A 21905-nucleotide genomic window follows, 5' to 3' on the forward strand; every position below is an offset into this window, starting at 1 on the left:
GCAATTTCATGCATGTGAAGAACCATACTGTTAGGTGTTACAGAACAGTGAAAGCTGCTTGTAGGAGCTGAGCTGTCCAGGCACGAGTGGTGGGAGCAGGTCCAAAGCAATGTGGCTGCAGGGAGAAGTGCCAGAGCACCAGAGGGGAGGGGAGGCCAGCAGCTCCCTACCCACCTGCCATAGCAGGGGTAGGACCCAGCATGCCAGGAAGCTTTTCTTCCCAGCCCAGAAAGGAATGGACTGGTGGGCAGAATGGCAGGCAGCAGGACAGGATGTCACAGAGCACCTCCCTTATCTGGCTTGGACTGGCTGGATTTGATAGGAGGTCGTTGTCCTTGAAAATACCAGGAGGCTGAAGATAGCTCCTGGCCTGCTCTGGGTGTGCAGGGAGGAGGCGGCAGCACTCAGCCTCCTCCAGGATGAGCCTCCGGGTGTGCTGCAGCCTGGGTGCTGCTGCAAGGAGCAGAAGGGCAGCCTCACAGCATTAAATTGAGGAGCACTGTAACTCCCTGGGTTCTTCACCTTCTTATTCTAGTTCAGCTACTGCCTCAAGTGCAGTGAGACCTCATGAAGTTACAGAGTCCAGAGAACATGGACATAGAGCAGAGCCTCTTGTGTCTTCCTATCTTCCATCACGTTGACAGAGGGCAAGGTTTAATTTTTGCTTTTTCATTTTCCCTCAAGTAATTGCTTCTTCCCCTTACAGCCATATATACATTTTGACTGCAGGTTAAAAGTTTCAGCTGAAGTGAAAATGAAAAAATGCAAACTATTCTTCAGGCAAAAATAAATCCATAAATAATATAATATTTGATATAAAACCCACAGAGGGGTTTTAAGAAGTAGCAATTAATACACATTTTATCTCTTATGAGTGTAGTTGAGGACCAACTACACTAATGTAATGGTATGGCTGGTGAAAAATACCAGACCATGTCAAATTCTCATTTTAAGGTATATGCTTCTCATGAGTTGCATTTGTTACATGCCTGCCATGTGACTGTCCCAGGCAGACAAACTCTCCCTATCTTGTCATCTTTATACCTGTGGTTAATGGTCTTTTCACTGCAGTATTAAAAAAGTGGTGTCATATTATTTTGTATAGAAGATGATACAGACACCTGTTCTGGGTGTAGATTGATCATGATACTTATGAAATATCTGTTGTATGAGACAATATCAGCCATTATTCTAAATACTGAAACTACAGATTCCTTTTTATTCCTCCATGACAGCATGGCTGTGTGTCTTTTCAGAACATTAATTCACACAATAGTATCTTTAGTGAACTTGGACATTTCTTCTGTGCTTCATGCCAGTTCATGGGAAGTCTGTTCAGGAAAGCCATTTAACTGCTCAACATGCAAAATAGGTTGCAAGTTGTTTGAGGACAATGAATGCAAACACAGAAATGAGGTACACGGTTGGTTGAGTTTGTTTTTAGAAATTACTCTGAAATATTTTAAATAAAGCCTTGTTCCACTCATGTTGCAGTGCTTTTTGCTCTAAATTTGTTCCTGAATGGATAAGTTTCCAACCTGGTTGTAGGCCTGTGCACAGCATCTCTTATACTGTGATCTCCAGCTCTTACTAACAGAATCCTTGAAAAAGATGTGGTGACATTTGAATAATTTTGGTGTTAGGAAAAGTTAGCATTTAAAGCCATCGGTTTGGCTTCCATGTAGTGCCTTTTCTTAAAATAAAAAATCCTTGGCCTTGTCTATTAATAATATAAAGGAGAAAATGTGGGATTTTTTCTTTGTGTTTTTCTTTTTAAAACTACTTTTGTTTACAGCTGTATTAAATTGATAGTTTGCAATAGAGGTTGGTACAGTGATGCAGAGCACCGTGACATTTAAATGGCAATTTCAAAGTAAGTTTCTTAAGAAAAGCAAAAGCTAATGCAAAGACAGGTACTTTAAATCCAAGTTCCCTCCCTCTCTAAGATATCTCTATTATTGGTCATTTAAATAAGAAAACTGTTGAATTTTTGACTTTACTTTGGTCACTGACTTCTCAACCATAGCAACTTTTGGATCATCCCAAACCTTTTGGTCAGCAAACACTGATGGGTAACTTCACTTACTGATTTGTCAGCTTACTCAATATTAAGATCTTTTTTATGAAGAAACCAGCACTTTATTCTCTCTCTGCTGCTGTTGGGGAAGTAGAGTCAGTGCTTCCTTTTTGCAGCAGGGGAAGCTGCCCTTCTTCCAGCCTTCAGAGTGACAATGTTTATGAAAATTTCCCATCATCAAAGCACCTTTTCTGGATAAGTGGGAACAATCTGCCATGACCACTTCAGAGCTCCTGTCCAGAGGTCTGCTGGGCATGGTGTGGTGTGTGCCTGGCTTGGCTTTCTGCCATCCTCTTTTTACTGATCTCAAGGAACATAAGAGAGGCTGTTGCTCACAAACCCTTCCATCTCAGCAAAGTGCTTGCTTGGAGGAGCGGTCTTGCCTCTGCTTACGGCTGCCTCCTTTTGTGTTGACACAAGTGTTAGCACAGCCAAGTGGGATCTAATGGGGGAGTGATCAAATTTTAAAAAATTAATTCACATATTGGTATTTTTGCTGGGTTATCTTTAACCTACATAGTTTCCCAGATCTGGTCCCTGTGCAGGTGCAACAAATGGGTTTGTGCAAGAATGGGCACAGCTCCTGGGGCCAGGATCGGGGTGGTGAGCAGAGAGAGAGGTGGTGAGCTGACAGAAGAGGCTTAAAGATGCTTCTTTGAGCTACAGGCTTTGAAACAAGTCTCCTTTTCCTCAAATCCTGTTTAGCTCTGGAGGTTTGCTGTATTTTTTGCCTCGTTACTGTTGAATTCACCATTCTTGATTTCAGCTGGGGGCCAGGCACGGATGCTTAAGAATGAGGGGTGGGAAAAAGGGAGTGCCTGCAGGTATTCTTCAAGTCTGCCCACATGTGTACAGCCTTTTAACAGTTTGCCATGCAGATTTCTTCTGAGAAAAAAGCAAACAAGTCCCTAAAACCAAAACAAATGAACCAAATCACCAAAACTGAAAGACTGTATCCCTGTCACTGTGTTCTCCGCGGCCCTGCCATGATGATTTTTCATATTGGTTCTTTGTACCTTTTTAGATCTTTGGCAAACAACATGCCTAAGCTATTTATTTTTGTCTGCATTTCACTTTTATCTGAATGTAATTCTTGAAAGAATTTAATTTGGTATCTTTGGTACTTCTCATATAAGAAATACTAAGATAGCACCTCTTGAGGTGTTTTTTTCCCCTGGAGGTGGGTTCCAGCTACATTACTGCTGCATGATGTGTGGCACATTTCCTGTGGGTTTTGCTGTAAATGACCATTGATTTTCACCTACTGTTTTATTGCTTCCTTGCAGATGTTTATTGCCATTTGAGTCACTGTGCACTAAATTTCTTTCTGGTTTCAGCCAGTTTAATCAATACTAAAACTGCTTTCTCTTATCAGGAAGTTTTGTTACATAGATGATCTGAAAAAGTGGGTGTGGAGCAACCACTGTATGGAACAGCACACATCCCCTAGAGCTTTCCATATACTCTGTCTATGCCTTTGGGATTATTCTCAATTCTTGCATTTTGTTTCCCTATGTTAATTAACTATTAATTTTAAAGGGCCTTCCTCTTTTTTCCATGGAATTTGAGTTTCTTGAAGAGCATTCAGTTGAGGCAGGGAGTGAGTTTATCAGACTTTTGGAGAAACTTGATATGTGTATCAGCCTGATGAGCTTATTGTCCTTATAAAAAAAAAAAAAAACGTTTACTTGTGGTGTGACTCTTTCTGTGCAGCTTGTCTGTAGCATCCTCCCCGGCTGTGTAACTGCAGTTCCCTTTTTCTTGCCGTTTCACTCAGCAGATGTGGAGGGGAGGGGTGGCTCGAGGGGCTGGCATTAGGTGGGGAAGAGGCTGGGGGCCAGCACTGTCTGGAGGTGACAGGGCAGGGCCATCCCTCCCTTGCCAGGGCTTCAGTGCCGGGAGAATGCCCTGTTGAGCTGCTTTCAGAAGAATCTCTGGATGTGTAGGATCCCTTTGGTGTGATGAATGAACAGCACAGTAAGAAAGAGTATCTGGAACTGTCAGCAGAAGAAAGCAGGAGGAGCACGATGAGAGTGTTAAAAATCAAGTTGGTACTTGTGACAAAATAGTTCTGTGGTGCTGCTCTGACTGAATAAGCCTATTAAGTGAACTTCTGGCAAAGGGAAAGACTTCTTCATTTTGCCTTCTGCCTAAGGCTATTCTTTGAGAGCTTGCAGTAACTAAAGTTATAAGGGAGAGGATCAAATAGATGTCTAAAGCAAGCAAAATAGCTTTCCAGAATCCTTTTCCTATGGAAAAGATTTTATTAAATTGTTGTCATAGCCACCAAGTGCTGAATATATCATAACCTCTTTTCCAAGTAAACACAAAAGATGTGGATACTTTTGCTTTTGAAAATTGAAAGTTTGTTAAGGTGTGTGAGAACACTGTAGTCTTAAATTTAGGAAAACAAAAACTTTCTGACCTCTTTGAGTTTTACCCAGGGAAATAAGGATTATTCCCAACCCTTAAATAAACATAAAAGATGTTATATGCGATATTTAAAATTCCCTGATCTAAGTTAGAAAACTGGGAAGGGGAGATTAACATATTTTACTTAATCTAAGAACTCATCAGAAAATGTAGTGTCTTTAAAATTCCAGAAGAACTTTACTACAAATCTGCCCCTCCACATTACAGATGATGAAAGAGATGTAGTGACTTGCTTTTAAGCTAATGGCAGTATTGGGAAGAAAATAGGCATACCCTGGATTGTCAGTACAGCACTTCATTCTGTGGAGCATGCCAGCTTTCTTGAGCATTGCTGCTGACTGACCATTGTGAAGCCTGGTGCTGGTACTTGCTGTCAATCAGTAACAGCTGCTCCAATAAAAGTGGAAATTTCCAGCTTTGACCTGTGCTAGTAACATCAGAGCTTTCAGGAGTTACGTTTTGTCCTTTGGAATGACCAGGTTATGGACACTTTTGAGTATCTGCAACACCATACATATCAAGGACAACACAGTTGTCCTTGATAACTTTTTCAGAATTGATTTTTTTTGGTAGTTTTTTCCTATCTGTGGAAGATGCAAAGATATAAATATATAAGATATAAAGAATATTCTTTAAATATCTGGCAAAAAATGTGTTCTCTCCCTTACATTTGCCTTAATAGTCTGTTTTAATAGTAAACATACAGCCTTGTGGCTTGCTTGTTTCCAAAACACGACACGTGCCAACCTGAAATGTCTGTGTTCCATGGAGTGTGCCTCCTTGTGGGGTGGATGCTGTTCAGTGTTAGGAAGATTTCTGAGGGTGAATGGCTTTGTATTTGTTTCTGTGCTGAAGTGAAAGTAGTTGCACTGGGAAAGTCTGGGTTAAGTGTTATGGTCTGCCAAGTAGTCTGACTTCCTTTGGCTTTGCATGCAGCAGTAATTTATTTTGTCTGAGATGTGCTTATCCTTCAGGTTCCATGGGATGGGATGAGAGCAGGGCCATGCCTGGAGCTGGCTGAGTTGTGCTGGCACTCAGCTGGGTGAAGGGGAGAGGGGTGATCTGAGCAGGCTGGGAGAGAAGGACTGATTAAGATCAGACCAGTGGGTGACTGATGGAGATTTTTACTGTCAGATTTCTGTAGGTAGGTATAGGGGTTTTTTTGATGTGACATTTGATTTATTTAGCTCTTCTGGATGGGTGGAGAAAGGCATGGAGGGTAGAAAGAAACTAGTATATATTATAATCAGTGCAGAGATTTAAATTAAGGCTAAAATTATTAATTCTGAAGTAAATAATTGGTGTGCATATCATTTTTATATAAAGGAATCTGAACAGGAACAAAAGAGATTAAGGTGTTTGAAGTGTTTTAAAAGGTTTCTTTTGTAATCTTATTTTATGCATGCATAAATAGATTTTAAAAATGGTATTTGAGGAACATGATCTGTTTGTGCTCTGCAGGATGTTAAGATGATTGTATGCCAGATATCAAGGCACATTGTGGAAAATATCTAAAAAGGAAAACTTCAGCTTGTCAGCTGAAAGATAAAAAGATTTCTTCTCCCTTCCCCCTTCTTTTGTTTATATTTTTGGAGGGCCACTTTATTAGATGCTTTTGTTTCTAAAGCTAGAGTTTTTCATGGTGTATGATCTTTATTAATCTAATACATCGTAAGAAACGCGCCTTACTATCAGGAGTTTTTTAGAACATCCTGTAATAAGGACCGAGTGCTCTTTGACTGTGATGTTATGTATTGAATGAGGTCCTATTGAATTGTCTGTTAGACATTGCTATTGAATAAATGTTAAGCAAAACAATATGAAATTTATAGGGAAAAAGTGACTGCCAGATTTCTATGTCTTTACTGTCTCAGTGTCAGAGTTGCTTTACTGGTTGCTTGTAGTTTCTAGTGGAAATTGGCAGATAAAATCACCCCTCTTTTCCCTGAGTAGTTTTCTTTTTACCCTAGCCACCTACCTTGTAAGTGTAATGGGAAATTCAGGCTGTTTTATTCTAAAAATTAGTTATTTGCCTTTCATAGCCAGTCAAATAGAGTTGGGTCTGGAAGATGAAGTAGGCCATTTCTTGGAATTTTCCTAGCTCTTTTCCTGTAAGTCAGTGCCCAAGGTATTAAACAGTCAGTTGCAAATTAATTTAAGTAAGCACTGCTAACCTTGCATTTTTCCCTGCCTATTGTGAGATTGTGTCCATTTCAGATCATTAGTATTTATTAAATGAAATTATATTTGTATAGCAGTAAGTTTTGCTTTTGCTGGCAAACTTTCTATTTGGACAAACTTAGAAAATGGCTTACTGGTTGTTGCTCAGAAAGCACTTGAGGGGCTGGAAACGGATCCCTCTGTATAAACATTTCTCAGAAGAAATGTTTGCCTGTCAGAATCAACTAGCTTGAAAAATGTTATCTGGTGTCTAAATGAAATTACAGATGTGTAAGACTTTATTCATAAACAGGAGTGTTTTTTGCAGATAAAATGATTGTTTATCCTGCTCTTTTCTTTCTTTTTTTTTCTTCCCCCAGCTGCTTTCTTCATGGAGCACAACATATCCATCAACTGATACTGAAAACCAAGCATTTTCTGTAGCAGCACTTTATTAATTCAGTGTATGCCTCTTGTTTTGCCTGAAAGGCTGATTTAATTGCAGAACAAGATCAAACTGAGAAGTTTATTTTTTTTTTTTTTGCTGCTAAGCTCCCTTTTACTTTCATAACTATTAGGACAAAATGGAATGTTAGATTTGTTCACAGAAATCCCCTTAGAAACTGAACAAACTCACTCAAAATCTTCCAAAGTAGTTGAAAAAAGAAATAATGCAACAAATTATGTTCTTAAAACCATTGTTCATAGCAGCTCTTGTTATGAAGTTTGGGAAATATCTGAGAGCAGAGAGAAGAGTAGATTAGACTTTCAGATCCTACCTTCTTTAGGAGGTGCTGGGTTTGAAATCTGAGTGGGAGAAAGACTGGCAGCTTGTGTGGGATATACAGGTCAGTGTGAGAGAAGGGTGAGTGGAGACTGAAGGAGATATCTCAAGGGAATGGAGTTTAAAATGCAGTAAACCCTTCAGCTGTGCTCTTCACAGCCTAGTCTCTGCTGCACTATACCAGTGTGCATTAATAATTAATTGCCTCATGTGTATAGAGGGCTTTGCTTTACTAAGAGGGTACATAATGTCAAAAAGCATAGTAGGTTTGGGGCTGCCGTTATGGCTTTAAATGCTGTTGAAGGCTTGTTTTGGTGTCTTGATAAATTACAGGCAAGGCTTTTCAGGAGTGTGAATTGGAGGGGTTTCAGTATTTTTTACCAGGCTTTAAAAACCTGAGGAAGAAGCATCTTACAAGCAGAGATCGTAACTCTAGACAGAGTTGCAGTTACTCCGAGTCCTGTCTGGAATGTCATGGATACTTGGTCTTAATTAGTCTTTTTTCCTAGTGCCAAGGTTAGCACTTTTGGAGTTGGATGGTCATGGCCTTGAAACAGAGCAGTGGGCAGGAGGAGTAAGCTTGGCACCAACTGAAATCTGATACCTACCGCAGCAATGGAGTAAAAATTATGGAGTGCCCAGATTCTTGATCACTTGTGCCTGTAGTACCTGTGGCATTGTCCATTCACAGCAGCAGCAGCTGTGGCTGGGGATGCTGTACATTGTGTAATGAGCCCCCAGTGTGCTGTGGGAGTAGGAATGCAGCAGGATTAAACACTGAGGACAAGAACCAGTCAGTTTGCATTGCAGTGAATCAATTCAGACTCTCATTTCTGCTTTCCTTTTTTCTATTGCTAATGGGCCAGTTCTGTTTTAGCTCTTCAGTCTAAAAGTTGCCAGGGGCATCTTTGAAAACTCCAGTTCAAATGAAAATGTTTTAAGGAAAATACTGACAGAAGCTGTTAGTATTGTCACAAGGACTGTTGACCTCTACAGAGGTTTTACTGTTTATTCTTTTCTTCCCCCTGCCAGAAAGGGTTCTATGTTTCCACTAGTGGCTCTCCTGTTGTTTTGAGATACTACATTCATACTACAGAAAACTTACTAAACAGAGTTTGTGATCAAAACAAATAGACTGTGAATCTGAAGACAAGTCTCTGCTGCAGTGTGAGTAGAAATGGGGTACCAGTGGATGCTTGCTTGTTATCTACTGAAGCAGATGATTTGGGTATCCTGTGATATGCACACACAAAGGAAGGTCATTGAGTCACTGGAGTCAAAAATCAGGAATGTGGCTCATTTAGAAGTCTGTAATTGGTTATAGCCATGTTAGGAATATGCCATTTCAGCATAGAGGGCTGTGTTGCCAAGATTTACACCAAAGCTAAATATACACATTGTACATGCAAAGTGTTTGTAATGTTTTGTGAGTGCTACAGCAGCCTTTTATAAGGGCTGTGGCTTTCTAGTTAAAAATAAGCCTCCTTTTCATATGCAAATTTTAATTAGTTTAGTGTAACAGTTTAAACACTTCATTTGTTATATAGATGTAGTCACTTTTATCTTTTCTAAATCCCTGTGTGGTGTTTTCATATGTAGTCAGGACTGAATCCATAAATTTCATGTGACTGTCTCTTGCTGGGCAGAGCATGAGCTATTACTGCTGGTTGTTTTACAGATCTGGGGGTTTGAATGAATAGGGAACACAGCATCCTCATTGGGTGGGCTGCAGGATGTGAATCTTCCTATTTTGGGAAGCATGAAAGAAATATGTATACATACATGTGTGATAGACACCATTTGTAACACAAACAATACTGTTGTATTTTGAAGTGTTTCACAGGAAAGTGTTGGTCACATGTAGACTGAGAAACTGACCCTTCTCAGTCTAAACATTCCAAACTTGGAAATGGTTTCTGTATTTTATTTTTTAAAAAAAGGTATATAGCCTGAAATTTGCAATTGCTCTGTGTATGTATTTTATGTGTAATCTAAAAGAATACATGAAAAGCATATAAACACGAAAGGTGGAAGAAAGAATCTCTGAAATTCTTGCATTATATTAATAATTTCATGTATTAAGTTTTCACTTACATAAATTACTACTGTGAGCTCATGTGACCTTTTCCCATTTGTGGTGACTCACTGATTGTCTGCATTTTCTATGTATAATTCTTCCTGTGCACAAAACAACCGTTTTTGGCATCAATAAGATAAGTATACTACTCACTCCCTTAGGTACCTTGTAACAAAGAAGTTAATGTACTGAAGAGAAGGAGCATTAGGTAGATTAGTTTTTCATTTTGGATGGTATGAGTCAGTGATTAACTGGGAGCTATTTTAGTGGCAGTGACCCTCAACCTCTAAAGTCAGTCTTGGCTCTCTCTAAGCAAACTCAGTGCTACAGATTTGAGCAGAAAATTCTGTGTTCTGATTCCTGAAGCATCTTTCTCACTTGATCTTGCTGTAAGGAGTCTCCTAAAAAGAAAATACTCTTGTTGCTATAGTAATAAGTTGGAAGATCTATAGGCAGCTCATTAAGATTTCTCTCAGAAGAAACCTAGGCAGCTGGAAAATGTTCTGGCACAAGCAGTTTGTGGCCATGTTGATAAGGCTGGGTGACACTTGGAATACCAGCCTAGTGTGGGTTGTGCCAGAACAGCTGTGGAGTAGCATGAATGGGCTCTAGGAGATAAGCTTGGACAAAATGGAAAAAAAAATTAACAAGTTTATAAGAGAACAGATGGTTTTATAAAGCAGGAGCAGTGGACTGTGGAATTGTTGGCTGTTGTGTTGCAGTACATTGTGATCTGAGGTTTTATTTTATACCAAGCTTCATGCTGAAAACATGAATTCAGTGTCTTATTTTTACATTAAGATGTATCGTCCTTTTAAAAACCCCCAGCTTTTCGATGGTTTGTTTGTTTGTTTTTCCCTGTTCCTTCTCCTCAGTAAACAAGAGTAAAAACTTTACTACCTTTTTCATTACTCTTAAGAAGGTATCCTTGAGGTTATGATATAATGGAAGAAAGAGTATAAGGTAGGATCATCTTAGTTACCAACTTACTGATGCCAAGTGTGTAATTTTTAAAGGGTTGTAAGGAATTCTGATATTAAATTAATTTTTAAAAAATTAATTTAGAAAGTGAGTTAACTTCTCAATAGAGGTTGGCTAAATCTTAATGTGGGTTTCTTTTCTTCATACACAGTTTGAAAAAGAAAAGACAAGTCAAACAAACCACTGAGACTGTCTCTGCCAATTCCCCTGGATCTCCTGTCTCCACAACACCTTCTGAGAAAGATGATGAAAGTAAAGTTATTTTGGAGCAAATCAGTTCCTCTGAAGACAACTGTAAATTTCCTGGGGAAAAGGAAACTGCTCCAGACAAGGATAAGAAAAAGAAAAAGTACAATCAACTGAAAGACATCAGACGCACAGAACTTAAAAGATACTATAGTACTGGTGAGTTAAATCAATCCTGTAGTATATTAAAATATATTTGTTTTGATAGCTTGCTAATGTATTTTTCTCATATTCTGTAGGCCTTCTTAAAAGGATCATTAACTTTGGATATCCTTCCTATAAAAGCAAATAGAATTATATGGTTCAAAATATCTGATACTAACTTAAACCTTGCATTCTTACAAAAAATAACTATATCTTTTTTCTCAGTTCTAAAACTCAGTGTTGCTATAGGCAGTAGTTAGTTTATTATTGCATTTTATTTTAGTTGTTTTTAAGATTAATCTTCAATGTTTTATGGGGTTCAGTTTTTTTGGCAGGGCTGTTTCTTTCATAAATTGATGTATACTGTTTAAGGCTTCGGTCTTAATTCATATTCATGTTGGTCTGTTGAAGTGCGAGTAAGTAAGTAAATTAACTATATATTTTTAAACAGGATGTCAAAGGGCTTGTGTGATAGCTTGTTTCCCCCTCACCCCCCACAGCTATCTAAGTAAATGAATTATAAATTCCTTTTTAGATGTTTTTGCAAGTACTTCAGAAAAAAAAATAATTATGCATTAATATGAGATGAGTCATATACACATCAGTTTGCAATCCTCCATTGTAATTTGTTGGATACTCTGAATTGATTTTGGATATGATTTATTAAATACTTCTCATTCCAGATTTTGTCTTGGCATTTTATTGGAATGAATTCTTAGATTTGGAGAACTTTGGTTCCATCTTGTAAGGAATCCTTTCCCAATGAGAAGGAATGGAACAGAAAACTGGCTATCCTCAAAGCAAACTTCTTTACTGTTCACAGTGTGTGCCTGGATGCTGACTCCTAAGGAGAAGTCCTCTTTAAGATAAAAAAAAGAAATCTACAGTGATAATGTTACATGTTGAGTGGTTGTGCAGACTAGCCCACAACTGAAGAGTGCCTTTTATGAGGCAGTATCCTTGCCATAAGGAAGATAAACCCTGGACTAATGCTTCCTGGCTAGCTCAATGATTTACAGTGATTTCCTGATAAGGTTGTAACTTTTAGCAGATTTGAATGTGATGAGATCAATAATTTGAAAACTAAAAGAACTTTTTCTCTCTGTCTGAAGTTCTGACCACCCTGTTCTGGAAATAAACTCTGAAAAAAGAAAACTGGAGAGCTGCTAATGAACAAACCTGAACATTCTTTCTGCTTTGGTAGTATGCTGATAAAAAAAAAAAACAAAAAAACTCTAAATACACACAAGTATAAACTTCTGCTTCATTCCTAGTAAAGTGCTTCTGCTAGAAGCACTTGTTGCTTTGTACCTAGAGGAATTTAGGGGTTTGTGAAGTAGCTGAATTTTATTTCTCAAGTTTTTCAGGAGTTAAACTAAAAATTCTGTAATAGTTGGCACTTGGGATGGTGAGATGAGGGGCAATGGGATCACTCCCTGTCACTGAAGAATGTGGCACTGTTAGCTAAGGAGAATGCAAAGATGTCTTTGGCTTGTGATCTAGCAGTCAGTACAATCTCGGGTTTTACTTACATCTGTTTTGTAAGTGTTCCTTGGTTTCATGTGAACTGGCATCATTACAAGGTGACTTGAAATGCTACTGATCATCATGTAGGTGTGCAGAGTTTCTGGGTTCTGCAGAAATATAGAATTTCTGTTGAGAAATAATTTCATGCTGCTGTTGAGCTGAGCACAGACCCAACTGGCAAAATCCAGAGAGATAAAGACCTTCTCCTTGTTAAAATGCCTTCTTTTTGGTTGTTCCTAAAGGCTTTTACCAACCAGAGCACCAAATTGCAGAAGTGAAAGTTTAAATAGAGGCAGAAAAGAGTTGATTGTGAAACAACTGCAGTAGCTCCATATGCAACTTTCAGAATGAAGTCTTTGCAGTAGAATTGTTAGTTGCCATGGCACTGGGCTACATGGCTTATACTGCCTTCACCCACTGCAGCTATAGCTCACACGGTTACCTGCTCAGCTGTTTGTTACTACAGAAAGCTGCCATCTTTGCCAACATCCTGAGTAGTTTCTGAGAGCTGTCAGCACACCCATAGCCGTCTGAAAGAACTGGCATTGTTTAAGTAGTTTGTCTTTTACCTGCATATGGCATGGCAGAGGACAAACCCATCTGTCTCGCTGAACTGATTTCTGCCAGGTGTGCATTCAGCAATTCTCTGCTGGAAGATGTGTCAGCTGCAGTGGTGGGAATGTACTGCCAAATCTGAAATTATTTTATCTTTTTATTGTTGATATACTTTCATATGAAAGTGTCTGAGAGGGATTATCCATGCATATACGTGTGTCTTAATTATTTAATGTCAGGGATACATATAACTCATTTCCCTCTCTCCCCTTCCCTGTCTTTTTTCCCCCTATGACTTGTCCCATTATAGATGTTTTGGAAGTGCTCTGACTAAAACACATGCACTCTCTCTGCTAACCATTTTTCTATTCATGTTTTCTGAAGGTTTTCGGAGTCTTGGTGTCCCTTTCTACCCAACTATCCAGCTTTGACCAATGTCTAGAACACAGCAGGGGGCTTGGAGCTAGATGATCTTTAAGGTCCCTTTCAACTTTAAACAGTTTCTATAATTCTAACTTAATGAAATTACTTCTTTTTCCCCTAAATGCTAAATTCCCTACAGGAATTACTTCTTTTTTTCCCTAAAGGCTTTGTCAAAATGTTTAACTTTCCTCAGAAGGAAAATTTATTAAATGTAGCAAAAGCCTTGCATATTCCCATGATACAACCAAGCTTTGTGGATTAATGGAGGATCTGTCATTAGATGATTTGAATCCAGAGGAGTTGTGTCTGTCAGTCTGACAGAATGAAGACCACTGTCTTCTGAATAATCTCCCTTTCATATTTTACAGGACAAGAAATCCTTCTTTATTTATTGTTCTAAAAGATGGGGGAAGGAACATAACATCTCATTATAACTTGTTCCTTGCACACCATGTCCCTTCATTAGAGGCTTGTGAATGTGTTTGCCTTTTTGAATTTGCAAATGCAGTGACATCCTGACTCCCACTTTCAGTGCTGTGCTTTTTAATAGATTTTAATAGCTTTTTATTAGATTCTTACAGGCACCAATGCTGTCAGTAGGATTTTGTTGACTCAGTAAATTCCTCTTAACCGGTGGAAGGACTAACACAACTTCTGAAGGCTGTGCAGAACTGGAGGTGGTTATCCAGGCCAATCTTTGTATTAGAGATAGTGGTTAAAAGACTTGGATTATTTGAGGAAGGTGGAAGCGCAGCAGTGCAGCGAGGAGCTCCTCTCCTGCATCCAGGTGCGTTGTTGTGTTGATGCCGGCAGCCGGCGGGTGGCGCCGCCGAGCCGAGGAGGAGGCGGCGGTGCGACTGGGGCATCCTCTAGGAAGGGATCCTCCAGCATCCCTCTCCCAGCCAAGACTGTTCAGCACATCATATCGGCTTGCACTGTGATGGCACCCTTACAGATAACCTGATGGTATACAAGAATGAGCATTTTTCTTGAGGCACTGCTAAGTGCTGAATAGGTCCTACTGCCAGAAATTTTCTCCAGTGTAGCCTCATAGCTTCCTTTCCTCTTAGCACTTGCACTGTTCTTCAGTGGGTCTGTAGTTCTTTAACAGTTTGCAACATTCAGTCTCCAAATCTCGTCCTATAATACATTGCCTTGCAGACACAGCCCTTGTTCTCTTGCCTTGAAACAATGGAGATGCTAATACTTCTTGTTTTTCCTGAAGATCAATGGAAATAACACTACTTTTTCTATATTTTTTGGCTTATGTGATAATCTGCTTTTTAACTTTGTCTCACTCTTTCTGCTGTCATTGCTGCAGTAAACAGCTCTCAGACTTCCGAGGGTATGTCTCTCTGGCACAGTACAATGGTTGTGTAGGTGCTCTAAATGCTGTACTTGGTGCCCAGGATGCTCTCCCCTTCTTCTTGGGATAACCCAGCTGACCTGTTGTTTGCAGCTTGGCTTTATGGTTTTGACATGCTGTCTCTGGGAAGCCTGTTTTTATTGAAATATTAGGAAATCCCAATTCCTGTCAGGAGTTGCTGAACTGGATGAAAACATTTGTGTTGTACCACTGAAGACACTGAGGCAGGTAAAAGTGTGAGTTTCTGAAAGCAAGCAGTGTAACAGTGGTCAAAAAACACACTGAATTTCATCCATATATTTATTCCAGCATGATATAATGTGTGTTTCTATCAGATATACATAATATTCCTAGATTCCATTGATTTTGCTTGAAAACCTAAGCATGCAACATATGTGAGGAATTGGGCTCCATTAAGGAATCTGTAATAGAAAAGTTTGGTTTAGCTGGCTTGTCCCATATCACAGAGTTACTTTTGTAAATAACTCAATAACATAAAATCCAGTTGACTAGCTTATCATTCTGCTCTGTAATCATAAAGCCATTCACTGTGTGGTGTTCAATTTCTGCAGGAGTGGGAGGTGAGAGTAACAAAAGCCTCTCTTAGTGTAGCTCTGATTTACATCAAAACAAGCAGGACCCCTAAACACCACGAGAAGGAAAGTATTATATGTCCATTTAATGAGAGAGTATATCACATGTTGAGCAGGAGGTGCCAGAGTATCACCCTAGGGGCAGAAAGCAGATGCCTTTTTTTTGACTTGTCCTCCCTGCCATCCTTTGAGCAGGGAGTGATGCAGGAGCAGTGCAGCATGTGTGCTCCTCTGAATATCCTGGGTAAATGACCATTGGAAGTTACCAAGCCTCTGATTGTTCTGGGTAAATGACCAAGAACAAATTTTAGTAAGTAAACCAGAGAGGGCATAACAATTTTGATTACTCATTATGTGGTAAGATTGGCCCTGACTGGCACAAAAACAGCAGAGGCAGCTCCCGTGATACCAGAAGTACTTAGTTTCAAAGATAAAAGTTTCTTGCAATGCAGTGAAAATTAATAGAGAATTTAAATGTAATGAAATAGTGGGACATTTTCTGAACACACATCACATAATAGTTCGGTCATCTGCTAAGTAGGTTTAATCTGAAGTGGACTTTTCAATATATATTGAATTAAAAATGGAAACTTCCTTCTGCTTCTGAGTCCTGGTTTTGTCTTCTGTATTACCTGGTACAGAACAGTAAGATGCAGCTGAGGACCTAATTAAGGTGCTACTCATAAAAAAAGAAAAATAGTGCAAAAGAAAAAAAAAAGAGAAAATCCATATAAATTTTTATTTGTAGCTAGCTAACTGTAATCAGCCCTAATCTCTGGGGGCTTGATTTGGTCAGCCCTATTCAGGTAGCAAAGTACTTTCTATTCTAAGTAATCCAACTGATTTACAAAGTGGGCTACTCTGTGTTGTGTTAAGTTGCTTAGTACAGGAGCTAGAACAAGGTCTAAATTTTCTCAGGTTCTGTGACCTTGCCTTAGTGTTGTTGCTTCAGCCCAAAAATGACTGTGGATATAAGGAGGGGTGAAAATGCTAATAATAAGTTTCTTTCAGAATGAAGATCTCAAATAAAAATGAAGCATAGGAAGATGTCAATTTGGTTATAATTGCCTGTGTAGAATACAAAGGGGATTGGAATAACTTGCATATGAGGGTAAAATGAAGGTACTGACTAGGTGGTGGCTGGTTGGGAAGCTTCAGGAAGCTGGTTTATTAGCACTGGTTATAGAAACCATGTGGAAATAATAAAGTGGACAAATGACTGAAAGGCAGCTGTTTTCAGGTGACTTGTTTTGGAATGAGAACAAATGGTCTTGAATCCCAGAGGATCAATGTTAAGGCCACCAGGTTATATTGAAGCTGTGCTGTTAACATATGTTTGCTAGAAACAGTTGCTCAGAGAAGGGATTCCATGTCCATAGGCAGGAGAATTCAATCTGAGAAGTAAGTGCCATTAATAATGTTGTTAGCATTTAAGTTCTGAAAATTTGTGTGGAAATATTAATACTGGGCAAGCTCCCCACACATGGTGTCCACTTCAAATTCTCATCTTGGTGGATAATCTTTTGTTTGTTGTTAAACTAAGTAAAAGATGCAAATAGATGAAACTTGATGTTTTGTATGTAATAGGTAGGTATTGCCCATCAACACAACCTTGGCATTATTAGCACCATACTCAAAGCAAATGAGCTAATCCCACCTAATCTTGAGACAGAAGACTGAGCTGTTTTTAAGTTAGCTGTTAGAAGGAAATGAAGCCATATGGATCTATAAAACAAGCTTGTAAACTCACCTGCTGATAGTCAGTAATCTAATGTATATTTCAAGTAGGAAGCAAGGGAATTGAATGGGAAAGTAAAGGACAGAACATGAACACTGTCCAGGAACGTAAAAAAATAAGAGATGTCTTACCTGTGTTAAAAATAAAAAAGAAACTAAAAATCATTTTAGTTCAGTATGTGACACTAGCAGTTGAATTTTCAGTAATTTTCTGGTACTTCTAACACCAAGTAAGATGAAAGGCCAGAGAAGGAAAATTGATCTATCTATATATTGTGGTGTGATTTTCTCTACTCAGTTAGAAATGGAGGTGAACAGTAGCTTAACAGACACATTTTTTTTTAATTGACAGAACTGTTTTTCACATAGGAGTCCTGACAGTTTATTGATGAATTTGTGGTAACTGATGTGGTTTTTTTTTTCAGTAAGCCATTAAAAAAGGTTGATACAAAATTTTTATGTTCCTTATTTAATTTTTGAATAGTCAATCAAGGCAAATTGCATTTGTAAACATCACATTGCTGATGTCATGTACTAGTATTTTGTGTGCCCTTGAGTTTATATTCTAGAATGTCTCAAGTTTAAGGTTTGGATGGTAGGTCCCTCTGGTAGGATGACCAAGTGTGTTTAGCTCTGAAGGGGTCAGTAGCTTTCTGTGTGATTCAACACTTTATAGGTGAGGGGGGGAAAGTGCCCATCACAAGTTACCAATGCTGAGTTACGTTAATTGAGTGGTAATTTGAGTACAGGCAGATTACAGGGAGGTTGTAGAACAAAGCTTTCCAGGATGAATTTCTTGTTAACCATGAAAAATTACTTGGGGTACTTGATGTGCCTATTTACCTGACCATAAACTTGGAAAGCATCATTTTACAAGCAAAAAAATCCTACAGGTACTTGAAAGTTTTATGTGAGTAAAATGGCAGTATGACACTCTGACTGCTGCTGAACCGCTGTGTCCAAGCCTTGTGGTATGTCTGATTCCAGGGGGAAGAAGTGCTAGAGGGGCAGTAGGAAAGCCCATTTCAGACCAGAGCCAATTTAGTGTACCGTATGCTCTCCCGCAAGAGCCACACCTGGATGTCTGGAGAAGATTATGGCACTGCTGTCCTCTTCTGAGCTGCTCATAGTTCATGTATTTAGGGTGCTCTGCCATATACTTATCTTGCCTTTCCTTGGGCCTGTGCATGTTTCTGCAGTATCTTTTAGTGAAGATTGCACAGGTTTGCTGCTCTTTTCTTGAAGAGCAATTTGCTTCTGCTGGCTTTGTTGGGTGGCGATGGGTTCTTGTATAAGAAACTGAATTGTCAATCCCTACTCACCATCTCCAAGACTCCTATGATTTTTCTTGCGCATTTCTTTGGTATTTCCTAGCTGGTTGGTTGAGTTTTTGTTTGTTCTTTTCTCTCTATAAAATATCTTTCTTCCATAGTTTCCTTTCAAGAGTGAAGATTTTCAGAATTCTTTACATGTCAGCTGTTTAATGGCTTTGCTTTGTCCTTATTAGCCTTCTCTGGACCTCCAGGATCCAGGATGCTGGAACAGGGGATGTTTCTACTCTTAATTTGGGTTCTCTGACTTGTTTTTCTGCGAGTTGTGTTTAGCACAGCTCAGGGAAGAAGGAAAATGTTGGAGGCTAGAGGGAGTTGTGAGAGACTACTTTGGTTATAACTCTTCTTGAGTGAGAAAAAACCCAAGAATATTATCCTAAGTTAATTGTGTAATTGAAATATCATGGCAAAAAGCTTTGACAGGCTCAGCAGACCAGGACATGGAGAGAAACAAGTGGAGATTAGAAATCAGGAATACCTTTTTAACAGTGGCATAAATTATTGAGGCAGAAAATTAAAAAGTGGTGTTTCTGTCATGGGGGAAAAAATATCAGGATTTGCTATTTTACGAAGTTACATTCCACTATAGCAATAACTCAAAGTAAGATTTAAGGCAGTGACATCTTGTGATTTATTCTGGAAAGGTCAGATCAGGTTGTGTTTAGTTAGCTAAAACTGACCTCACTGCTGAAAGACCCAGGTGTGTTTCCAAGGGCTGCCTGTTTTCCCAAGGCCTAAATTTTCAGAAAGAGTGAGCACTTACGTTCTTTATGTATATTTAAGCTCAGATTCACTTAACATCTCTTAAAAGTGGTCCCAGAGGAAGAGAGGAAGGGTATGGAGTGATTGGTCTCCTAGCTCATGGTGAGACTGTGACAGGTGTGCCTGTGCAAGAGATGAAATGGAAGCATGTTAGGATAATTAATAAAAAGATTTGTCATATTTCTGCCAGGGATAATGAAAGGAAATATATCTTTGTGGTTAGTAAGTTCATCACTTCCAGGATCCACTGGCTCATCATGCCTGGGGTAGTCTGGCTTTCCTAGATTGTGCCAGCTGCCTGCTGAGTCTTGTGCTTGCTGAGCACTGGTGCCCTGTGACGTTAGTCTTGAGTTCCCGCAGGGCTCGTACAGCTCTTCAGAGGTTGTCTTGGTGGTGTATCCTGTGCTGGGATAAAGAGTTGGACTCTCACTGGTCTTTCTCTTCCATGTTTCCTGGGAGGGCTATCAACCAGGCAGATTGGATCCTTTGCCTCCTCCCCTAGCCAGGCTTCCAAAATCTGTACCCTGAGAGCCTGTGGAGCAGTCCTCTGCAGCACTCCCATGTATCAGCTCTCTCCCATTCCCAGTGACTCACCATAGCTCTCTTGGGATTTCTGCCCTCAGAGAACAGGCAGAATATTCTCATCTTAGTTTCAGACATTCTTCTCTAAGACAGGAATATTCATAAGCCATTCATAAGTATGTAAGAAGCACAATATAATGCATTTGAAATCATGTTGCAGATCTTTTGGTCTCCAAGCAGAGGCATGAGGTAGTAATTTTTAGGGTGTATGCATAACTCAGACCTGGTATCCTTAAGGCAGGCTTTTAATTTCTCTTCTTCACCAAGTTCCAATATTGTGCTTGAAAAACACTGTTGAAAGTTAGTATAAGTGCTCTGAAAAACAGCACTTCCTTCATGTGCATTTAAATAATAATAAAAAGTTAAGCCACATTTTTTTGATTGTGTAACACCTTCACTCCCCACTTTCTCTACTGACATTTCCTAATATCTTCTCACTCTATTGCGATGTCTCTGTTGCAACTTGTTGGGTCACGCTTGGGATCCAACAGTAGTAGCTTGTATAAACCGAGTTGCTCTTTTCTATGGCTTCTGTGGATCTGTGTGATAAAGTGATGACAGTCAGCAGCACATCAGATGCTGATGTCATCTCCAGACACGAAAACAGGGCATGTGTCCTGTATCTTTAGAATCTCTGTGATTTTTGTCTCTCCTTTCAGCCTATGACCTTATAAACACCAATCAGTAGACAGAATAGTGCAGTACTTGATTGTGGGAGACATTGTCCTGGTTGACTTACATGGCACAGCCTTCCCAGGCAAGCTGTGGTGTGTTCAAGCAGCAAAATAAATGAAGAAAACGAGCATGTGTAGTTTTAACAGTTTTCTAAAATGTCCATATTTTCTCTTGTGATGCCTGAGCATTCCTTCCCTCAGCCCTGATTTGTTGACAGGCTGATTTACCTCACTCTGTAATTGTCCTTGAATACCTAATGTACTGGATAGTCAGAAATTTCATGGTGATACTTTAGTGAAAGATGAGTTTAGATGCTGACATGTTCCTGAATAGGTTTCACAAGTAATGCTGTCAGACCACAAAGGAGCTAAAGCCACTTCTTGGGCATGAAGTAAGTAAAGAGGAAATTTAAGTTCCTTAAATATTTGCAGTTTTTTGTGTAGAAGCTGCAGTATGTGAATATTGCATGAATATCAGTAGTCAAATTTTTATTGAAGTGTGCCTAAAAATGCCTAATGGCAGAGGGAGTTACTACCTTCTGGTGATCTCTTTATTCCTTTGAAATACTTGCTTGGAAAATAATTAGTGGACAATCAGTTTTTATTGAAAATAATTAGTGGACAATCAGTTTTTATTGAAACTAGAGAAAAGTTGTTAAAGGCGCAGATATTTCAGAATCATATGTCTGGATTTTTACTGATCAGGGAATTGTGATGTTCCTGTGATAGGAGAAGTCTCACTAATGAAGGAGCACAAGTGTGGTTGTGATGGATGACAGCTGTCCTTTTGTTTCAAGTTTCTTCAGCAGTAGCAAAGGAGGAAGCCAACTGATAGGATTCAGTAGAGTAAAAATAGGGAGAAGTAAAGGTGAGGGCTTGTCTGTCAGGAGACTCTGGGGAAAGTGGGAAGCAGAAAAGAAAAACAGATGCCTGAGTGTCTGAGAAAGTGTAGTGATTTCTTTATTTCTCTTTTAACATGGTAGCAATACACTATCCAGATCTCAGTAGGGAGTGTTTCTGTCTAACTTGATGGTTTACTTCAGGGAAAGAGGTCTGATCAGATGTCCAAAAAACGTTTTTATACGCCCCCTAACTGCTGCAGCTGCAGCTGGCTAAAAGAGGGAATGGGGCTGGGGTGTCTTTCCCAGAGGCTGCTGCAGCTGAAACATCAGAGTGCATAGAAGGTGTCCCAAACCAGGAATCTGGCCCCTGTGGTGGTGGGGTTCACACACACTTGACAGAAGCTGAAAGAAAGACTTTTTATTTAAAACTAGTAATTTTAATGTGAATGCTGTTCAGCTCATCACTTTGAGAGTCATGAGAAAAGCCAAAAAGATGCTTTAAATCACAATTACATCATCCTATACACAACTTTCCCCATAGCAGAATTGCTGAAAGTTACTAAAATGTCAGGGTAGAAAGTAGGAATGGAAAAAATTGTTCTGATAAACTG

The 21905-nt window shown here is 39.3% G+C and overlaps 1 protein-coding gene across 6 annotated transcripts in view; it reads left to right on the forward strand.

Moving 5' to 3' along the window:
- The window catches only part of NCOA7 (nuclear receptor coactivator 7), an 83703-nt gene that overhangs the window by 32511 nt on the left and 29287 nt on the right, over positions 1–21905 (forward strand). For all 6 annotated transcript variants that reach the window (XM_085575114.1, XM_085575115.1, XM_085575113.1 and 3 more), the window contains one exon: positions 10664–10917. In XM_085575114.1, coding sequence (XP_085431240.1) covers positions 10664–10917 — 254 coding nt within the window. The remainder of the gene's footprint in view (positions 1–10663; positions 10918–21905) is intronic.

The sequence above is a fragment of the Lonchura striata genome, chromosome 3 (genome assembly GCF_050655825.1).
Source record: "Lonchura striata isolate lonStrDom1 chromosome 3, ASM5065582v1, whole genome shotgun sequence".
NCBI lineage: Eukaryota > Metazoa > Chordata > Aves > Passeriformes > Estrildidae > Lonchura > Lonchura striata.